We start from the raw sequence: 20298 nt of genomic DNA on the forward strand, positions 1-20298 counted from the left end.
TTTTCTGCTAGTCTCTCAGGTTTTGTAAGGTTTCCAATGGCTTCAGTTCTTTTCTGTGTGATGTATGGGCGCGAGTGCAAGTACGGAGCTCCTTACTTCTCCTCCATCTTGCCCTCTCTCCCCAAAAAGAAATTCTTATATGTTCCTGTATCATATATCATTCAGTTATTTTTAAATTGGAGGTAATTTTCAATATGCCACATGGAAATGAATACACATTTCAACATTTTCAGTAAGCCAATGGATGTTATTTATTGCCTCAACTATACAGCAAATCCTGGAATTAAAACATCTCATTAAGTTTATAAAGGGAAACCAACGTGCAGTCTTTAATCTGTTTGCTAAATTAATGCAAAGCTGATTCAAATATGATCTTTGCATGATAAATATTTACTAAAGCATACCCTTAGTCATGTAGCTCTACTAATACCATAGGTCCTTGGCATAATGCTTAATTAATAAATTTAAATTTATAGAAGATATATAATGCTATGATCTTGTATCCCAAGTAAATATTTATTCTTTCTAGAAAACTAAACAAACTTTGATTATAGTGATTATCGATTATGGGCATTAGTCACTTTTCAGTATAATAAATTGACATTTAACTTTAATGTTATTAATTGTACTGTTAGTTAAGCATTTCATAAAATTACCAAAATTTTTTCTCTATTACTTAGTTATTTCTTCTATAAGTGATCTATTCACCTTTAATATATTGCTGACATTCTCTGTCCCTGAGAACAAATAATGACTCACTTAATCTCTTTTGTTTGAGGGAAGTCCCCAGACCCTTGCATTAAAGGGCACACAAGCGTACTTGTTGATTACAGGCAGGAACATAGGCCACGATTAACTGTGTGTTCAGTGGGAATTTGTAGACCTTCCCTAGTGTGATGCATTATTACAGTTATCAATTTAAGCTCTGACTCCAATAATTTTGGGCAAGCAGAAGGGCTTACTTTTATGAAAAAAGTAATCACTACTCTTATTACAACATACTAATCTTTTATGGTGGTTCCTTGATTTGTACATTCTGGGGGAACTTGTGAAGTTTAGTCTTCTGTGTTCCCTACATCCATCACATTCAGCTCATATTTTGTGTGCTCCTCAGGATTCAGCATGTTGTCAGCCAACACATTCCTAAGGTTAAGCATAATGAAAAATAGTGATATTTTGAATAGAATATACATAAAAATTGAGTGTCCCTGTGTCAGGAAAAAGAGAAGAGGGTAAAGGCATCTGGGAAAAGACAAAAGAAGACCGGGACATGTTTACTAGTTAATGATCATGTTGAATTCTAGGCTTTATCTCCAGGCTAAAGTAGAGGAATGGGAATTTTGAAAACAGGATGGAGGTAATGTATTTTCATTAAGGTCACTGTGGCTTGAATGAACAGGATTGCCCATTAAGGCCTTTGCCAAACTTAGAAAGATCTATTCCCTCTTTTTCTTCTTTCCTGTTTTACCAAATTTTTGACAAGAAAACAGACAACATTTTGTGACCAAGAATACAGCAGTTACTACACAGACCAGCAGGAAACCAATCACATCGAAAGAATGGTACTGGAACCAGGTGAGGTCATGGGCAGCTGGACGCAGGTGCTTGGCTCCTTTGTGACGCATGACAAACTCTATCCAGAAGACCGCTCGATCCAAGGGCTTTACAGGTTGATCATGGTGAATCCTTGATAACCTTGTAGCATTCTTTTTATAACTGGTAGGGAAAAATAGGCAAATGAGAAATTACATAGAAACTAGAAAAAGTTTTTCTTTTCATTATAGGTATTATAACATGTATACATTATGTAAGCTAAAGGCCATAGATACCTTGAGAAAAAATTCATTCTTGGTGAGACATTAACCTTGTTGATTGTATAGCATCTTAAAAAGAGTTGTGAAAGGAAGATGTAGAAGAAATATATTCTTAACAGAATGTGGTGAAATGCAAACATAAGAGATGGAATGAATTTGTAACAAATGTATAGCCTGATTTTTCCAAGGAGGAATTTTGATATTGTGTGAAGTTTAGTTTCTAGGATTGTTCTAAAACCAAGACTGTGAATAACCCAATATGTGGATCCATAAGAAGATCCATAAGCATGGTCTCTGATCTCTGGCTAGTTCATGATGACAGACAAGAAGCTGAATTAACATTAGTAAACCATTTCTTCTGTGTCTAAGATCTTGACACTGATAATCCCTCCATTGTACACACTTGTGTCTTTGTGATGCAAAGGGCAGTGTCTATATAGACAATATCAAGATTGGGTAAAGATACTAGGGTAATTTTGGAAGTATCAGGAGCATGAACTTTGAGTTTTTAAGATAAATAGAAATATCTTTCTAGAATGATTGCCCCTAATCAATGTGGCATCATCGTAACAATAGTTATATAGAGTTTTAAGAACTCTAATCTCTCAAACAACAACGGGCATAAGTATGTATTTGAAAGGCAAGTTATGTCTTCACTTGACATTTCTTGGTTGATGAGCCAGAATTAGCATATTTGATTTTGCTTTTGTGTTAGAAATAAAAGTTCCAACTGGAGACATGAAGCTAAAGGAAGGTGGTGAAATGCGAAGAGATGTCCTGATGTGAGTTGGACATTTTTGGGATTGGAGAAGTAGAAATGTGATCATCATTTACCAGTAACATGGTATGCTAGATCCAGTAGCAGGGGGTAATTTACTTGTGTTCTTTTTTGTGTACAGTGAGAAAGAATAGTCAGTCTATTTCAATTGGATTGTGATATAGAGTTAAGCAGTAATTTCACATAGTTCATCCTAAAACATTTTAGGCAAACTGTGATGGCAATAAATGCCTATTTTTCCAAACCATATTTTTGTTCAAGGTTTTCTCCATTTATAGATAGAGAATTAAAATCTGTAATGCATATATACTAGACAGATAAACTTGTATTTATAAAATATGCTTTCCTATAATTGAGAAAAGAAAGACCTATGCTCATGATCCTTTAATGATCCTTTAATATTTTATTGCATACTAATGTTACATGACTATTATCTCAAAACATTTAATTAATTAAAATCTTATGGTTTATGTATTTAAGTGTAATCTTATGTGCTCCTTAATTCCTTTATGGATTAAGAAATTGGAATGTAAATACATCCATATATGCACTCTACAGTGAACTCTTTTGTTTCCAGATAATTTCCGAATTAGAATTAGGTTTAGAGTTAATGTTAATATATTTCAAAATAAATAATTTTAGGTATTTTCCTGGAAAATTCTAAGAGTATTTATGTTTCTATCTTTTGCATCAGTAGTTTCCAAATCAACAATAAAATTTAATGGCATTCTATGAAATAAAGTAGAGTTTAAAAAATCGCAGAACTTACTCTAATATTTAGTAAAACGAACCGAATTATCAGCACTTAACAACCCAGTAATATTCTAATGCATTAGACATCAAGATCATCATTTATGAGAAACAGAAGATCATAGTAAGCCTTGCTGAAGCTCCTAATCCTAGATCTAGCTCCTGAATTGATGATACCAATAGTATTTTAAAAATTAGGACTTAAAAATGCACTTAATAAAAATCATTTGATTGGAATGTGTGTGAGAGAGGGAAATAAACTACTAGTACTGACTTTTTAAGTTGGAAATACGGCAAACATTGAGTGTCCTCCCTTTTGGGAATCAATACATTGACCCCTTTGTCTAAAAAATCCTACACATAGGGCTTTGAATAGATCGTTTTACATAGACTAGTTCCACTGAAAAGAGCTGCACAAAATTGCATTTGAGTTTACCATCTCTTCTACCTCCTGAATTTCAGATTTCAGTAATATAAACAGAATATGATAACTATCGTTTGAGTTTTGTCTCTTAATAAAAATAATTGAATCTGAGATAACCTGCAAACAAGTTTAATATAAGGCACCTATACAAATTCAGAGCAAATACTGAGAAAGCTAGATTAAAAAATATACAATATTGGGGGAAAACATAAAAATGATGGATTTATTATTTTTTTAAATTTTTTTTAATGTTTTATTTATTTCTAGGAGACAGAGAGAGAGAGAGAGACAGCGTGAGCAGGGGAGGGTCAGAGAGAGAGGGAGTCACAGACTGAAACAGGCTCCAGGCTCTAAACTGACAGTCAGCACAGAGCCAGACGAGGGGCACAAACCCAAGAACAGAGAGATCATGACCAAAGAGAAAGTCGGACGCTTAACCGACTAAGCCACCCAGGCGCCCCAAAAATGATGGATTTAGAATGTATTTAGGCATAATATATAGAAGGAGAGTTGAATTATAATAAGAATGCAATTTTATCAATAAAAGATTAAAACATCAAGTTATAAAACAAAAAGTGATAAAGGCTAGAGGTGAGCTGCTTAAATGAATTGTTAAAAATACTTCTTTAAAAGATTAATAATGAAATTAGAAACAATTTTTAATGGCAAAAAAGTAAATTTACTAATTATGGATTGCTTGAGGAAATCTCAATGAATGAAAAAAAAGTAAAAAAAAGATTAAGACACTTAGAAAATAATAGAGAAAGAAAACAAACCAAAATATTTTAACATAGAGAACATTGAAATTTGAAGTCTCTGAAATAGAGATAAAAAAATGGAACAAACAAACACTCTAATAAATAACAAACAAAATTTATGAGAAAAAAATTAATATATTTTTTATTCTGGATTAACAGTATTGAAAGGGCATACTATAACCCAAGAAGAATGTAGAAAATAACTGATAATGGTACATGACTAATTAGGTTTCTGAATTTTAAAAAAATGATTTATTTTCCAGACTGAAAAGAAACAACCAAAAATAATTAGACAGGCTTCAAGTTTTTACAGAAAAATTTAAAGCCAGAAGACCATGAGTAAATATTTACACAGTTCTAGAGAGAGAGCTAAATATATTATAGTCAGATAGGTGTCATATATCAAGACATTCAGCAAATATTGCTAAACATGTTCTCAGGGAATGCATATAATATATATTCAGTTAAAAATGAATCCAAAATATTTTGGAGTAAAGAATCTCTGAATTAATGGCAAACACCGATTCCGTTAAGATACAACCAAAAGAGTAAATATGAGGAAAATAAGTGGCATAAATATTGACAAATTAAAAAAGAATGTGGGGGGGGGAGAAAGAGATCATGAGTGGGGGTACATGCACGGCCGGGCATAGGACTTGATCCAGAAATGTGACACCATGACCTAAGCTGAAATCAAGAATCAGGTGCTCAACTGACTGCGCCATTTAGGCATGCCAACAAATTAAAATTTTAAGTAATACATATTAGAGATGAGATTATTTCTATAGCAGGAGTTCAAATGTTGCTAAAATTAAAAATACATAGTTAAAAATAAAGACTTAAAACCATATTCATGTATTAATTCTTAATCTTGGTGAGATCTTTCAGAGAAAAAAGTTAAGATATGATATATACCTAAAGTTAAATATAGTCTATAGATTAATTTCAATTAATCTTTACCTAAATTGAGTAAAATTCTAAATTTTGTTTGAAAATCCACACATAGTAATAACCAATATTTACAAAATTATTGCCTACTCTGTATTTCTCCTCCCTGTGTATATGCATATACTGATGAATGGCATATAGTTGGTGTTAATGATGGTTATTTTTGAATGATAGTGTTAATTATCACTTCCAGTTTTGTACTTACTGAATGATTATACTATTTAAATAAGCATATATATGTGTGTCTATACATATAAGCAGATTATTAAAAATATCTGAGAATTTACATAATTGTGAAAATTATTGATTTTGAAAAAACATTGATAAAATATTTGAAGTATTAGTCTTTTTTTGGCAATTTCAGCCAATTTCTTCAGTGTGTAGGAAATGAAATAATAAAGTGGTTCTTATATTGGTAACTTATGGTTGTTATTTGAAAATAAATCGGTTACAAAGGCATGAGACATTGGACATTTTTTCAAGTATGATGGACAATATAACCGATGGTATATTTAAGATGGTAAGACTTTAAAAGCAGTAGTACTTACGAAGGGTCATTAATGACTGTTCTCAAGGCATTGAACAGATCTTCACTTGTCATTGTGTTTATGTTCACCTCCACGGCTGCTCCTTTGGCCTTCATGTGAGCGATATTATCAGGCTGATCGGCAAACATGGGAACTCCCACCATAGGAACCCCATGATAAATAGCTTCATAGATCCCATTGGTTCCACCGTGAGTGATAAAAGCTTTTGTTTTGGGATGACCTAGTTTGGGAATTGGGTGAGAAGTGGGTGAGGATTATTATGACATATCATTATGTCATATCATTATGACAGGTTAACAGAATTTCAGGATGAGTTGGGGAAAACTACAGGGTAAGTCAATGAAGAAAGCAGTATTTTCTACAAAAGCAGAGCACATGGGCTATTGCTTTCTTAGAAAACAATGATCACAGAAAAGAAGGAATTAGTTCCCTCTGCATTGTCTGGAAAGAATTTTTTCAGGAAGTAACAGTGAACTGTGTAACAGTAACAGTGAACTGAGATGGAAACTTGAAGAGTAATGAGAGTCTTAACTGAAAATGCTCTTTTGTGAACCAAAGAAAGCACTGAATCTATACAATTAATAGCCAATTCTCAAATTATTTCTGCTTTACAACTGAAAGTAAAGTGTGACATTTTTTTCTAGCTTTATTTTTTAAATTTATTTTTAAAGTTATATTTAAAATTCTAGTATGGCTAACATACAGTGTTATATTCATTTCAGGTATACAACATAGCGATTCAACAATTCCATACTTCACCCAGTGCTCATCACCACAACTGCACTCCTTAATCCCCATGACTTGTTTGATCAACCCCCTCCACCACCTCCCTTCTGGTAATGATTCATTTGTTCTCTGTAGTTAAGAGCCTGTTTCTTGGTTTGTCTCTCTTTTATTTTTCCTTTGCTCATTTCTTTTGTTGTTGTTTCTTAAATTCCTTATATGTGTGAAGTTGTATGGTATTTGTCTTTCTCTGACTTATTTCTCCTAGGATTACACTCTCTAGATCCACCCATATCTTTGCATATGGCAAGATTTCATTTTTTAATGGCTAAATAATATTCCATTGTATATATATTCCACACCATTATCCATTCATCCATCAATTACACTTGGGCTGCTTTCATATCTTGAGTATTGTAAATAATGCTGCTATAAATATAGGGGTTCGTGTATCTCTTTGAATTATTTTTTTTATATTCTTATAAAATAAGAATATTTTATATTCTTATAAAATGTGATGTGATTACTGAGTCATCTGGTAGTTCTATTTTTTTTTTAATTTTTGAGGAACCTCCATACTGTTTTCCAGAGTGGCGGCACCCGTTTGCATACTCCCTAACAATGCAAGAGAGTTCCTTTTCCTCCACATCCTTGCCAACACTTGTATTTTGTGTTTCTGATTTTAGCCTAAAATGCGACCTTTTAAATTTTTAAATACTTATTAAATTTGTTTGTTGTTAAATGGTTATTTTACTTGTCCACTTCCAATTGTACAGCTTTTTCCCCTTCAGTCTTACCAAGAAGATCATTCTGGGGTATCCAATCATAGAGCCGAGTATTGGCTCCTAATGTGGCTGGTTTCTTTCCTTTGTATCTCCATAAAACCTGTGGAAGACAGTGCTTTAATTTTGCAAGTGAAAACACACAATGAAGTCATCCTAAAGCTATAGAGTTTTCTGTAAGTCATGTAACCCACCACTACTTTATGTGATAGAGAAGTGGACGTAAGGGATAGTTTGCAAACATGGAGGTATAGTAGGACTGCTTACATCAAGGCTGTCAAAAAGGTTGTACTGACAATCTATTAAATACAGTTTTATCATTTTTATATTTGTCACTCTAAAGTTTTGAGGTGTGAGATTGTAAGTGAAGGGATAGAAAAATAAAAGAATAATCAACCAGAGCACAGAGGTTTAAAAAACATTAAAATAAACGTGAATATTCTGCAAATTATTTATGTCATAAGGCCATCCTAACTCTCATGTTTCAAATGCAGTGTTTTCCAGAAATATAATTAGCTTTACATTTTTATTGTCTGGTTTTTGAATGATAGTCTTTCCTTCTTCCCTGTCTCCCTCCCTCTGCTCCCTTCTCTTTTCCTTCCTTCCTTCCTTCCTTCCTTCCTTCCTTCCTTCCTTCCTTCCTTCCTTCCTCCCTCCCTCCCTCCCTCCCTCCCTTCCTTCCTTCTTTCATTCCTTCCTTCCTCTCTTTCTTGCACTCTTTCCTTCTAAAGTTTGAAGGAGGAAGAGAAAGAGGTTGTTTTATTTAATTATTTAATAAAGTATCTCGTTGGAATGTTAATCTTTTGTTACATACTTTTAGGGATGAGCTCCTTATGACTAACTTCAGATTCAATATTAATGTGGCAAACTGTTTTTTTTTTATTTTTATTTTGTTCAACAATTCCATAACTCACTGTGCTCATCATGACAAGTGAATTCCTTAATCCCCAACACCTACTTAACCCATCCCCCGCAATTCCTCTCCTCTGGTAACCATTAATTTGTTCTTTATAATTAAGAGTCTGTTTCTTGGTTTGCCTATCTCTCCCCCCCTCTCCCAGCCTCCTTTGTTTTGTTTCTTAAAATTCCACATATGAAATCATTTGGCATTTGTCTTTCTTTGACTTATTTTGCTTAGCATTATACTCTCTAGCTCCATCCATGTCTTTGCAAATAGCAAGAATTCATGTGGTATAGATAAAGCAGATCTATACCACATCTGCTTTATCTATATCCATTGATGGACATTTGGGCCCTTCATTATTTGGCTATTGTAGATAATGCTGCCATAACATCAGGTGCATGTATCCCTTTGAAATCAATAGTATTGTATTCCTTGGGTAAATACCTAGCAGTGCAATTGCTGGATCATAGAGTAGTTCTATTTTTAACTTTTTGAGGAACCTCCATACTGTTTTCCACAGTGGCTGTACCAGTTTGCATTCCCAACAGTGCAAGAGAATTCCTTTTTCTCCACATTCTCAGGTGGAAAAATTAAGGCAGAAAAGATTAGAAATAAAAATTCAAATATTTAACAAGCCTCATTAGTACACTCACTGTTATATAGTTTTATATACTTTAACTAACATGCCAGTACAAAGAGTTCTAGGGTATTTAATAAATAGGAATATAGAAAGAGTATCAATCTAGAACTAAAACGACAACACAATTAAAGTTAACTGAATATCATAAATCAGAAAACACATATTGTTTGATAATAATATTAGGATTTTTAATTATATTTATCTGTAAAAATTTCAGTTTAGAAAGATGATGCTCCTATTTCTAAACCAACTAGATCTTGATATAATCTTAATAAAACCTAGAGATGTAAAGTATATCCTTGAGTATGATTTCTTGTCTACTTTACGTATAACCTTTCTCTTTTCCTGGACCTTGGAGTTAACACTCTTGAGAATTTGAAGAGCAGTCAGTGCAAGTCCTAAGATTTCAAAAGGTTATTGGGATCTTACTATTTTAATCTCTATTTCATTGAAAATAAGTGATTGTATAAAAAGATGTATTTCCATAGTAATGCAAAAGTTTACTAACGAAGTGATCAAATGTGCCCCAATACACCATTTTAAGATTTTGAAAATTTTTACTTAAAGATGGTACCAGTTATGCTCAGTGTTTCAACTTTGATCTAGAAAAGAACTTTTAGCCACATTTTATCTCCATTTGACAGAGTAGATATTCACCAGGATTCAATGATGTACTAACCTTCTGTGGAATATGGGCCAGGGCCGAGGCAATGAGATTGGCTTTTTCATCTGTGAGGTTTTTGACCATAGACCCCAGAGAAAACACCACAATACCATCATCACCTGAACTTTGGACAAATTCTTCCATTTCCTATAGAGATAAAATTCTCTTTTTGTAAGTATGCAGCATCATAAAGAGAGAAAAGATTTTATTTATGCATGACATGTCTTAAAAAGTGTACTGTGTCAGTTTAATGTTTTTTCTTTTAATTTTTAATTTTATTTATTTCTGAGAGAGAGAGAACTTGAGCAAGGGAGGGTCAGAAATAGAGGGAGACACAGAATCTGAAGCAGGCTCCAGGCTCTGAGCTAGTTGTCAGCACAGAGCCCGATGTGGGGCTCGACCTCACGAATAGTGAGATCATGACTTGAGCCAAAGTCGACACTTAACCGACTGAGCCGCCTGGGTGCCCCATAATGTGTCAGTTAAGATCCAGTCAATCTAACTCCCTGTTAGCCATTCAGATATTTTTCTCATGTTTATTCTTTTCCTGATTAATAGGACTACAAATGAATTTTTTAGAATTGCAATACATAATAATATATTTTAAGGGTAAATTTCTGCTATTTTCTTATCATGATAACATTTATGAGAGTACTTGTCTTCCCACAGGTAGCTGACATGCCCTTAACTTGAGCCTTAAGCACACTGGTACATATAAATTTCTCTACAAATAAAATTTTCTGGGTCACTACTTACAGTTATGCAAGTTGGGCCTTGCACAGTCTGGGATTGTGGTATTTTGCATTGTAATCTATGTGGATGTCAACTTTTAGAGAACTGTCATGCATTCTCTGTGCAACTATTGTGGCTACCCTGTACTATTTCTCAATATATTTATTAAATTTCTCAATTATATTTATTTTTCTATTTATTTCTCAATTTAAAGGTAGTAAAATTACTAGGGAAAGAATGATGCCATAAATGAAAGTAGACTGCTATTTAGGTTAGTTAATGTTAGGAGAATATCTCTGAAGTCCCAGGAATTAGTATTTTGACATTTTGATTCATCTCCCTAAGAGACAGTGTTTGAATAAACACACACACACACACATGCACATGAAGACTTACACATCTAGCAGCTAGACTTGGATTCTTGGTTTGGCTGTCTTTCATTGTTTTTTTATTTTCTATGTATTCAGTGACTGGGATATTTTTTCATCAGAGATATAAGCTGTTCATATTGTCCAAATGTTTGTATAAGTAATTGGGTTTGGAATGGAATAATTTTTCCCCATTTCGAAAAACAGGTCTGAGTTGTTTTGTGAAGTTTTATGTGTGTGTGAAAAGTGAGGATGGGAGGCTAAATAGTATGGCATGGGGTTTTATCTAGTGAGCCAAAGAATATGTCATGTCTCTTTCTGTAACTTTGTTTAGATATTGGCTTATTATCTGCTATAATAACACTCAATAGAGCTTAACCTCCAGTTATATCTTGAGTGGTAAGAAAAGTATATTCAGAATCCCAACATAAAATTTAAACTTAAATGTGCATTTCACTCTAAATAGAAATTGAGAATTCTCCCGAGAGCACTATTTAACCTGCAATCATCTTAGAGATTATGTTTGTTTATCTGCAACACAAGCAAAGGAGTGTCTGCCTCTTCAATTCCTCCATAAAGATAGTTACTGATAAAGAGAGTTAAATACAATATTCTTATCATGTTTATTTATTATTCTCTCTTACTGCTCAATATTGTTTTCTTCCAACATTTTTGGCTATCGATATTTATTTTTTGATGACTTTGGAATGTGGTGTACAATTTTCCTTTTTACTTTGGAGAAACCTGACATCATGGTATTAAAGAACAAATTCAGTGATTGGGTGTCTCAGTTCTATGACTTCTTTATTTTGCTTAATCTATTCCTAATGCTGTCTGCTGAAATCTAGACCTTGTATTACCTGAATGATTCCTAGAAATTTTCATCTGCAAAATTCCTTTGGCTCCTTAAAGTAAACAGGTCTAAAACTGAATCCATCTTTATCATCTCAAAAAGTTTTTCCATGAATTATTTTCTGTCTTGGTAAAGGTCACTGTTACCCAAGAATTACTAACCAATGCCATGTCTTCTGTCAATACTTACTTCTTCTGACTGACCAAACTCTGTGAAATCTACCTGAGAGTTCTCATGAAAGCATCTTTATCACTCAAGCAATCATAGTGACTGTCCCAACTGATAACTCTATCATACTTGTTAGGAAGATGAAAGCAGTTCCCTGAGGGAATTCCAAGGCTATAGCTTCCTGTTCCTTCAATCCAGTATCCAAACTGTAGACACACTGATGTCTTATTTTATTTTAAAGTTTATTTATTTGAGACATAGGAAGAGTGCAAGTGGGGGAGGGACAGAGAGAGAGAGAGAGAGAGAGAGAGAGAGAGAGAATCCCAAGAAGGCTCTGCATTGATAGCCCAGAGAATGACATGGAGGCTTGAGTTCATGAATTGTGAGATCATGAACTGAGCTGAGATCAAAAGTTGAATGCTTACCCGACTGAGGCAGCCAGGTGCCCCAAACACACAGATAATTTAACATGCCACTTGAATCACTTCTTTCTTCAGCTGAAATATCAAAGTGAAATCCAAAAAAGGGAATATCATTCATAAGAGACTCCTATGATTTGTAAAATAAATTTGGAGTAGCAAGTAAATAGTATATCTCTGTTGAGGCAGTACACTTTAAAGAAAAATTAGGATTATATCATAAGGTACAAAAGACATCCTCCACTGTAATAGACATACCTTAGGTAATGGTTTGGCAGGTTTACAATGCAACCCTCCTACAAATTCAAAATTAGGTAAGTATGGACGAGGAAATTCAAAATCCCAATATGTCCGGATTAGCCAAATTTCTGCTTTCCCCATAACCTCACATAATGTAGTGGGTCTTCCTAGAGAAAACGAAAACAGTTAAATGAAAGTTATTAGCATACGTGTATGTTGGGATAAAATGCACCACTAATTTTCTGACAAACAAGGAGAATTTATGTCCGCTAGTTTATCTATCACATCTAGATGTTAAAAGGAAGGGAAAATTAAAATGATAAGGAGGGAGGGTGAAAGAGAAGGAAGGAAGAAAGGAAGTGGGGGGGGGAATGGGAGGAAAAAAGGAAGAAAGGAAAGAAGGGAAAAAGGGAGGAAAGGGGGTAAGAAAGAGAAGGATAAAAGGTGAGAAGGAGAGAAGGTAAGAAGATATTTGTGTAGGAAAAGTAATATGCAAATTACTTTCACAAAAACAAATTCAATAAAAAATTTAACCACAACTTCATATACTGATGAATTTAATACTCATTATTTCTCTTCAGTTAAATGGCAGATGACAGATTAGTCTTAGCATACCAGCACCAAATTCCTTCTTAATGGTTTTTTCACTACCTTCCAGCTCTCTAGGTTATAGTCTCTGGTTCACTCATATTGTTAAAGAATCCCACTAGTATTTGTTTATTTTATCTTCCTCAATCAAATCCCATTGATTTCCACTACAGTTGATTTGCCACTATTTTCTTGGTAAGAATTTCCTGATTCATACCCAATACAACCCCCTGTGGAATGTGAAATATACGTGTCAGCAATATCACACAGTTATTTTAGTGTTATCTTTGAATGATATTTTTTGAAAGGGAGATTCAAAGTATTAATTTCAGAAGCTTTGTAGAGAAGAATGAATGTTTGCAAATGATGAGGTCAACCATTTTTTAAACACAGAAAACATAATTTCCTGATAAAGAAAATGAGAGAATGAAAATCAACAAAAGTACACAAGCAAATAAACAAATTTGTTAAAGATGATAGAGTTTAAAAATTGCCAGACAAACCATGAGAGACTCTTGAATGCTGACAAAAACTGAGGACTGATGGATGTGGGGGGGAGAGGGGGATGGGCATGGAGGAGGGCACTTTGGGGATGAGCACTGAGTGTTATGTGGAACTAATTTGACAATAAACTATTTGTAAAAAAAATAAATAAATAAAAAAATAAAGTTAGCCATAAAAAAAAAATTGCCAGAGATCCCAAGAACTGCATTTAATCCATAATATTTATACATACAGAATCTTAAAACTTTCCTTTATTTATGCATAGTATGACAAATGTCCTAAAAAGTTATTAATTAGAACTTGGAAAACATCCTTAATTTTCAGAATATATTTATTTTTCTATGTCTTGCATTTATTTCTAAGAATAGAATTGAGGTCAAGATACTGTTTAATTTACTTTAAATCCATAGAGCCCAATACATGGCCTATACCAAGGTAGTGCTTCCTGGTTCTTAAATTATTTACTGTGAAGTTGGCATAATATAAATTTAAATCATGTATAAACCTAAGGATTTTTAAAGTGGCTTCCTTTGAATTTAGTTCATGAAAAGATATCTGCTGGAAAGTCAGTATTATGGACTGACTTGTGTTCCTCTAACACTCACATGTTGAAATCTGATTATATTTTGAGATAGATCCTCTAAGGAAGTAATCAAGTTTAAGTGAGATCTAAGAGTTGGCCCTAATCCAATATCACTGGTCTTAAAGGAAGAAGAGGAGACACTGGGATTATATATGCACAGAGGAAAGACCATGAGAGAACATAGCAAAAAAAAAAAAAAAAAAAAAAGTGGTCACATTATAAGCTAAGAGACAAGCTTGAAGAGATAGTGGCCCTGGCAACATCTTGGTCATGGATTTCTAGCATTCAAACTGTGAGAAAACAAATTTCTGTTGTTCCTGCCACTTAGTCTGTGGTATTTAATTGTGGCAGACCTAGAGAACAAATACAATCAGAGAGTTAAATTAGTTAATATTTCTAGTACCCAATATGATCTGTTTGTTAAGTCATGTTTCTTCAAGACCCTCAAAAATTGTTGGAGAGGAAGCCAGCTTCAGTTGATGGAATCAAATGAGAACTATATATGTGAAAATGGCAAAGCAAAACCATTTCTATAGAAAAAGCAAACCATTAAAAATAAATGGAATGTGTATATCACTAGTGACATAAAAAATGCTATCTTTCAACACCTCAAGCTATAAATGTTTTTAGTTTCCCACTTAATTTCTCAGGTTTCTGTGTAGTAGTCCACTAAGAAGTACAAAGCCTCCTAGGAAACTTCTCAGTATGACTAGCTACAATGAGAGAATTCACTTAAGACTTACTGAAGCTTCATCTCAAATTTATGAAAGAAATAAGAATGGCAAGGACTCTCATCCAACACAGAGACTAATATAAATTTTGAGTGGTACAATCTACGATTCTCAAAATTTGTGGGTCAAAATTCAGACAAAATAAATTAGAGGCCAAAGTTAATCCTATTGCTAATATAGTTTAGGTGTCAGTTTATTACTGGAAACAGACAAGGAGATTATAGTACTCTTACGACAAACCTTACACTTTCTCGATCATTAAAAAGGCAAATCTCTTCTGGTATAAGAACTCAGTATACAAGAAATTTTTGTGATACCCTATATTTGACAAAAAATACATCTTCCATTAGGTTGACATTTATTAGTGTGTGTTATATTTTGTTTTGTTTTGATAACGATCTATTAAATATCAAGGTTTCTTACAAAATGGTTAGATGACTTTAAAGAAAGGGTAAAGACAAGATATTTCTTGCCTCTCCCTCTGAATTGGTTGTTGATAACAGTGCATTGCTATCACTTATAAAGTTTTAGGTGGAAGTGAAACTTTTAAAAATATACTCTTTTCATTTTCTTAGACTTTACTTAAACCACCTAAGTTTCTTTTCTTAACTACTTAAGAATGAAAAGCAGTCTCTTACCTAACACATCACTGTAAAACTGGTCCCAAAACTGAGAATAATATTGTTGGATCCAGAAGTCAAAGAAAATGGAGAACATTACATTTTTTACCCTTTCCAGAAAGGTCATTTTGTCAGTTAGTGCTTCCATGTTAACAGGCACATAGGAAAGTGGAACCGGAAGTTTCCCACAATATTTTTCCAGCATGTAACCCATGGAAAACCTTAGTGTATACACAAAAGGGATGTCCAGCAACTCAGCAATCAGTTCTCCACAGGGTAACACCGGGTCTATGACCATTACATTGTAGTTGGCTTCCCGGAGTTTCTTCATCATTGACTGGTTGTAGACTACACTCTCACACTGGAGTTTTAAATGTCCAGTTATATGAATAAAGAATTGGTGAAGTTTCATTGCCGACTGCCAGCGTGACAATGTTGGCATAACATTAGTAGCTACATTTAAAAAGTCATTTAGTGAGTTTTCAGCGGCCTGCCTGTTTTGTGGCAAAGGGATCACCTCAAAGTTCATTGTAGAAGCCTTGCTGTAGTCGATGATGAAACTCTGTGGAGAAACCAGCACGGTCACCTCATGGCCCCTTTCTGTGAGCTTCTCCAGAATGGTCTTTAGATTGAGCCAGTGGCTCATGTCACAGGGCCACACCAGGACCCTCCCACAGAACCCACAGCCAGTGTAGCAGACCTGCAGAAGCATGATTGCTGAAATCCATTTCTTAGAGATCATGACAGCAGTTCTCCCGGACACTGCTCTGCAGACGTTAAATGCTCTCACTGCACAGAACTGAAGACGCAATTTAGATGCAGATCAAGTTAAAAATTAATTTCTGGAGTTAGGAAATGATACTGTGCGGAGAACTTTGTCAATATTGTTCACAGGGCACAGTACTATAGGATATTTGTTAGGAGAATTTATGAAATATTTAAATATTCTGGGAGAAATGGCTGCAGCATTTTAGGAGTTCATTTTAAATATATTAGAATAAAAATGATACTTTTTAATGTACAGTTTTTATAATTTTTAATTATAATAGAACTCACGTAAGTTTTGTAAGTTATATGATAGTATATGGATAAGAGTATACATGATATAATAACGGAAAGATTATGCTAAATATTATATTAAGGTACAATATCTCCAGGCTTCAGAAGATGCTATCACTCCAATGTGGAAAAAAAAATCTCACAAAGCTTCGGGATGTGGGGTGCATTTCACCTGAGCCCAGAAGAAAACATGACAGAAGGTGGGTTCCAAAGGTGAATGGAACACAAGGAGGAAAAGAATGATGATACGGAAATGATGGCCACTGAAGTATACAGTTATCAGTTCAGTATGCATAGAGTCAAAGCTAACATAGAACCGTACAGACAAAGAAAATACTAGTTAAAACAGAACGCTCTGAAGAGTCTTGAGTGCTATATTCTGGGTTCAATTTTAATTCCACAAAAGAGGTCTACTCAGATTTTGAAATCATATCCAGAACATAGTCATATGTATTTTCTATAATGAAACTCTTCTAACATCTAACTAGGATTTGAGTGGTAGAGAAAAAACAATGTGTAAGAAACTGAAAGTAAATATTAGGAAAACAAGATGTGATGAGTATCAGGGAGAATATAATACTGATTTGTAAATGGAAAGCACAGAATGACAATCTTAAACAACAAAGAGGCGCTCAATTTATAGTTTGAGCAACAGGAATAATGAATATGACTCTAGCAAAACAACAAAACATTAGAGAAGTAGTAGCTATGGAAAGATTTTCTGACATACAGTGTATGAGTTAATCGGACATGTCTGTGAAAATATTAATTGGTCTGTGAACACTACAGTCTCAAGGGATTGTATTTAGAAATACAGATTTTGTTTTCAATCATCCATCTATACTTTAACTCAATTTCAGTTCCTCTACAAATCCTTTAATATTTCATACACCCAAAAAACAATTTTTTAGCACATAGTATATGCCAGACTCTATCCTATGCACAGGGCATAAACAAGAAAGATCACTTCCAGTTCAAAATGAGTTCACAGATTGCTGCAGAAAATGTCAGTGAAACCAATAGTTATTCTACAAATGCAGTGGAGATGGATCTTAGATGGTCAGGACAAACTGAGGAGGGCAAGCCCATGAAGGAGGTTGTTTGTGGAGGAAGAGAATAATGAAACAATGCTTTAGCTAAGTCTTTAAGAATGGTAGTCACCAGGTTGAAAAGTATCATTTGGAAGTAAAAGAGAATACTAATGTACCTGTGTTCTAAGAAGTATAACAGTTATATCAATGTTATATTCAGTTACAAAGTTATATTCAATTAAATAAATTGACAGGGAAATATTGAAACTTCAAGTCCCTTGAGAGTTTTTCTGGTGTGCTAAAAAGAACTCCCAAAGTAGAGTTGTTTAGAAGATGCAAGATAAATCTAGGGTCAAATCTCCAATCAAACCTGCATAATTAGAATTTGTTTATAAGGAAAGGAGGCTTCACGGCTGAGAACCAGCAAAACAGAGATCACAAATATTAACACAGTGATTTGAAATATTATTTGAAATGAAATATATAATCATTTTTTTCAGTGTTTGACGGTATGAAAGCAAAGTCTAAAAACAAGCAAGGATTGAGAGATTGAAAAGACTAATTGTAGGGACGCCTGGGTGGCTCAATTGGTTAAGCATTGGACTTGATCTTGGCTCAGGTTGTGATCTAATGGTTTGTGAGTTTGAGCCCTCCATCAGGCTCTTTGCTGATGGTGCTGAGACTGCTTGGGATTCTGTTTCTGTCTCTCTGCCCCATCTCCATCGTGCTCTCTCTCTGAGACACTCTCTCAAGATAAATAAACTTTAAAAAACCAAAAATATGTGAAAATTGCTAAAGAACCAAAGAGAATTTCTAGAAACTAAAAGTTTATTAGTTAATATTAATTATATAATATATAATATTAATTAGTTTAATAATTACTATTAATTAAATTATTTAGCATATTAATCAATTAATATTCATTAATTTAAAAACAAATGGAATTTTATTATAAAGGACTGCAAAAATATATGCAAACATATGGTTAGTATAATCTGCATAGCCTCACAGTATCTCCCTACAAGATATGTATCAATTACATAGGGAGAATCCTGGCAGAAATCATCTTAGCTAAATTATCAAAATTATTGTCACTAGTGATAATAGATTTATATCATGTACTTCCTGATATGCCACACTGTGAAGGACACATGACTGCTTCTGTAGTATTCTTACCAAAAATGTAGAATCTCACTCTAATCATGAGAAAATATCAGAAAACCTCCAATTGAAGGATATTCTAAAAAAAAACAAAAACACCTAACTACCCAGTGCTCTTCATAAACAAGAGGCAAAGAAACAGTGTGGGAACTATCACAAGTTGGAAAAAAGTAAAGACCCTGGACAAAGAGATGCAAGAGGAGAATCTGCATTATTTATCAGAAAGAAAAAAATTAGCAAGATAATTGACATTTTATTTTTATTTTTATTTTTTAAAATTTTTTAATGTTTTATTTATTTCTAGGAGAGAGAGAGACAGCATGAGCAGGGGAGGGTCAGAGAGAGAGGGAGTCACAGACTCTGAAACAGCTCCAGGCTCCGAGCTGGCAGTCAGCACACAGCCCGACGTGGGGCTTGAACCCACAAACCGCGAGATCATGACCCAAGCGAAAGTCGGACGCTTAACCGACTAAGCCACCCAGGCGCCCCTGACATTTTAATAAGAAATCCTAAATTTCATCATTTTATTATGGTTATGTAAAATGTTAATATTAAAAACATAGTTAAAAATTTTCATTCTTTCTATTTTTTTAATAATTTTTAAAAAATTTATTTGAGAGAGAGAGAGAGACAGTGACAGAGCATGAGTGGGCAAGGGACAGAGAGAGAGGGAGACCCAGAATCTGAAGCAGGCTCCAGGCTCTGAGCTGACGGCAGAGATCCTGAGCAGGATCACAAACTGTGAAATCATGACCTGAACTGAAGTCAGACACTCAGTGTGAAACTTGACATGGGGCTCGATCTCATGAACCATGGAATCATGATCTGAGCTCAAATCAAGAGTTGGATGCTTAAACCAACTAAGCCCACCTAGATGCCCCTAAAAGTAATTACTAATTTTTAAATATAGGAAATTAAGAATACTGTATGAGATCATCAATTGTTACTTTTCATTTTCTTTTTTCCCTCTTTTATATAGATATCCAGTGCATAAAAGAAATTTTATTGAAATTTCAAGCATCTAAATTAGGCAATCTTCTAGATTAGTCAGTTGTTGAACTAGTTCTTTACTATAGTATTCTTAGATTGAATATTATTTTTTTCTAGAAAATAATCTTTCCTAGAAGTAAACTTTTTAGTAGTATCTTGGAAGATATTGGGAAAGGAGAGCTATTGTATCCATCTGACTTTTCAGAACTATTTAAAAAGTGACAGTTTTCTTGAAAAGTAAAAAGTAATGTCTATTAAAAATGTATATATTAATAATATACATAAGTGGAGATGGGAGTGCTGTGGCTATAAAAATGAACCACAGAGGGGGGCATTTATTTATGGCCCAAGATTTCTCTTGAGGAACAGATTTCTCCAAGAAGCTTCTGCTTTACTAAGCACATAATTTGTATATGCTTATAATTGTATAAAGAAATATAAAATAATATCCATAAGCCCAGGTATTAATCTGTAGCATGTGTTAGACAGAAGGCTATGTTTCAGTGTAATAGCACTTG

At 33.8% G+C, this 20298-nt stretch overlaps 1 protein-coding gene and 1 long non-coding RNA gene across 7 annotated transcripts in view; one reads left to right on the forward strand and one right to left on the reverse strand.

The window, feature by feature from the left end:
• Positions 1 to 226: 226 nt before the first annotated feature.
• LOC120244970 (UDP-glucuronosyltransferase 2A1) overlaps positions 227 to 20298 on the reverse strand; it is a 42367-nt gene continuing 22295 nt past the window's right edge. For 3 of the 6 annotated variants that reach the window (XM_039251792.1, XM_039251795.1, XM_039251797.1), the window contains 5 exons: positions 12532 to 12680; positions 9749 to 9880; positions 7541 to 7628; positions 6021 to 6240; positions 227 to 1716 (listed from right to left, as the gene is read on the reverse strand). In XM_039251792.1, coding sequence (XP_039107723.1) covers positions 1437 to 1716; positions 6021 to 6240; positions 7541 to 7628; positions 9749 to 9880; positions 12532 to 12680 — 869 coding nt within the window. In that variant the 3' untranslated portion in view covers positions 227 to 1436. Of the gene's footprint in view, positions 1717 to 6020; positions 6241 to 7540; positions 7629 to 9748; positions 9881 to 12531; positions 12681 to 15557; positions 16282 to 20298 lie in introns of those variants that run through there. The other 3 variants (XM_039251793.1, XM_039251796.1, XM_039251794.1) reach the window with 2 other exon arrangements.
• The window catches only part of LOC120244972, a 32541-nt gene continuing 19009 nt past the window's right edge, over positions 6767 to 20298 (forward strand). The window contains exon 1 of the long non-coding RNA XR_005531673.1: positions 6767 to 6856. This is a non-coding gene — a long non-coding RNA (uncharacterized LOC120244972). The remainder of the gene's footprint in view (positions 6857 to 20298) is intronic.

The sequence above is a fragment of the Hyaena hyaena genome, unplaced genomic scaffold, assembly GCF_003009895.1.
Source record: "Hyaena hyaena isolate Hyena2069 unplaced genomic scaffold, ASM300989v1 scaffold_395, whole genome shotgun sequence".
Classification (NCBI taxonomy): domain Eukaryota; kingdom Metazoa; phylum Chordata; class Mammalia; order Carnivora; family Hyaenidae; genus Hyaena; species Hyaena hyaena.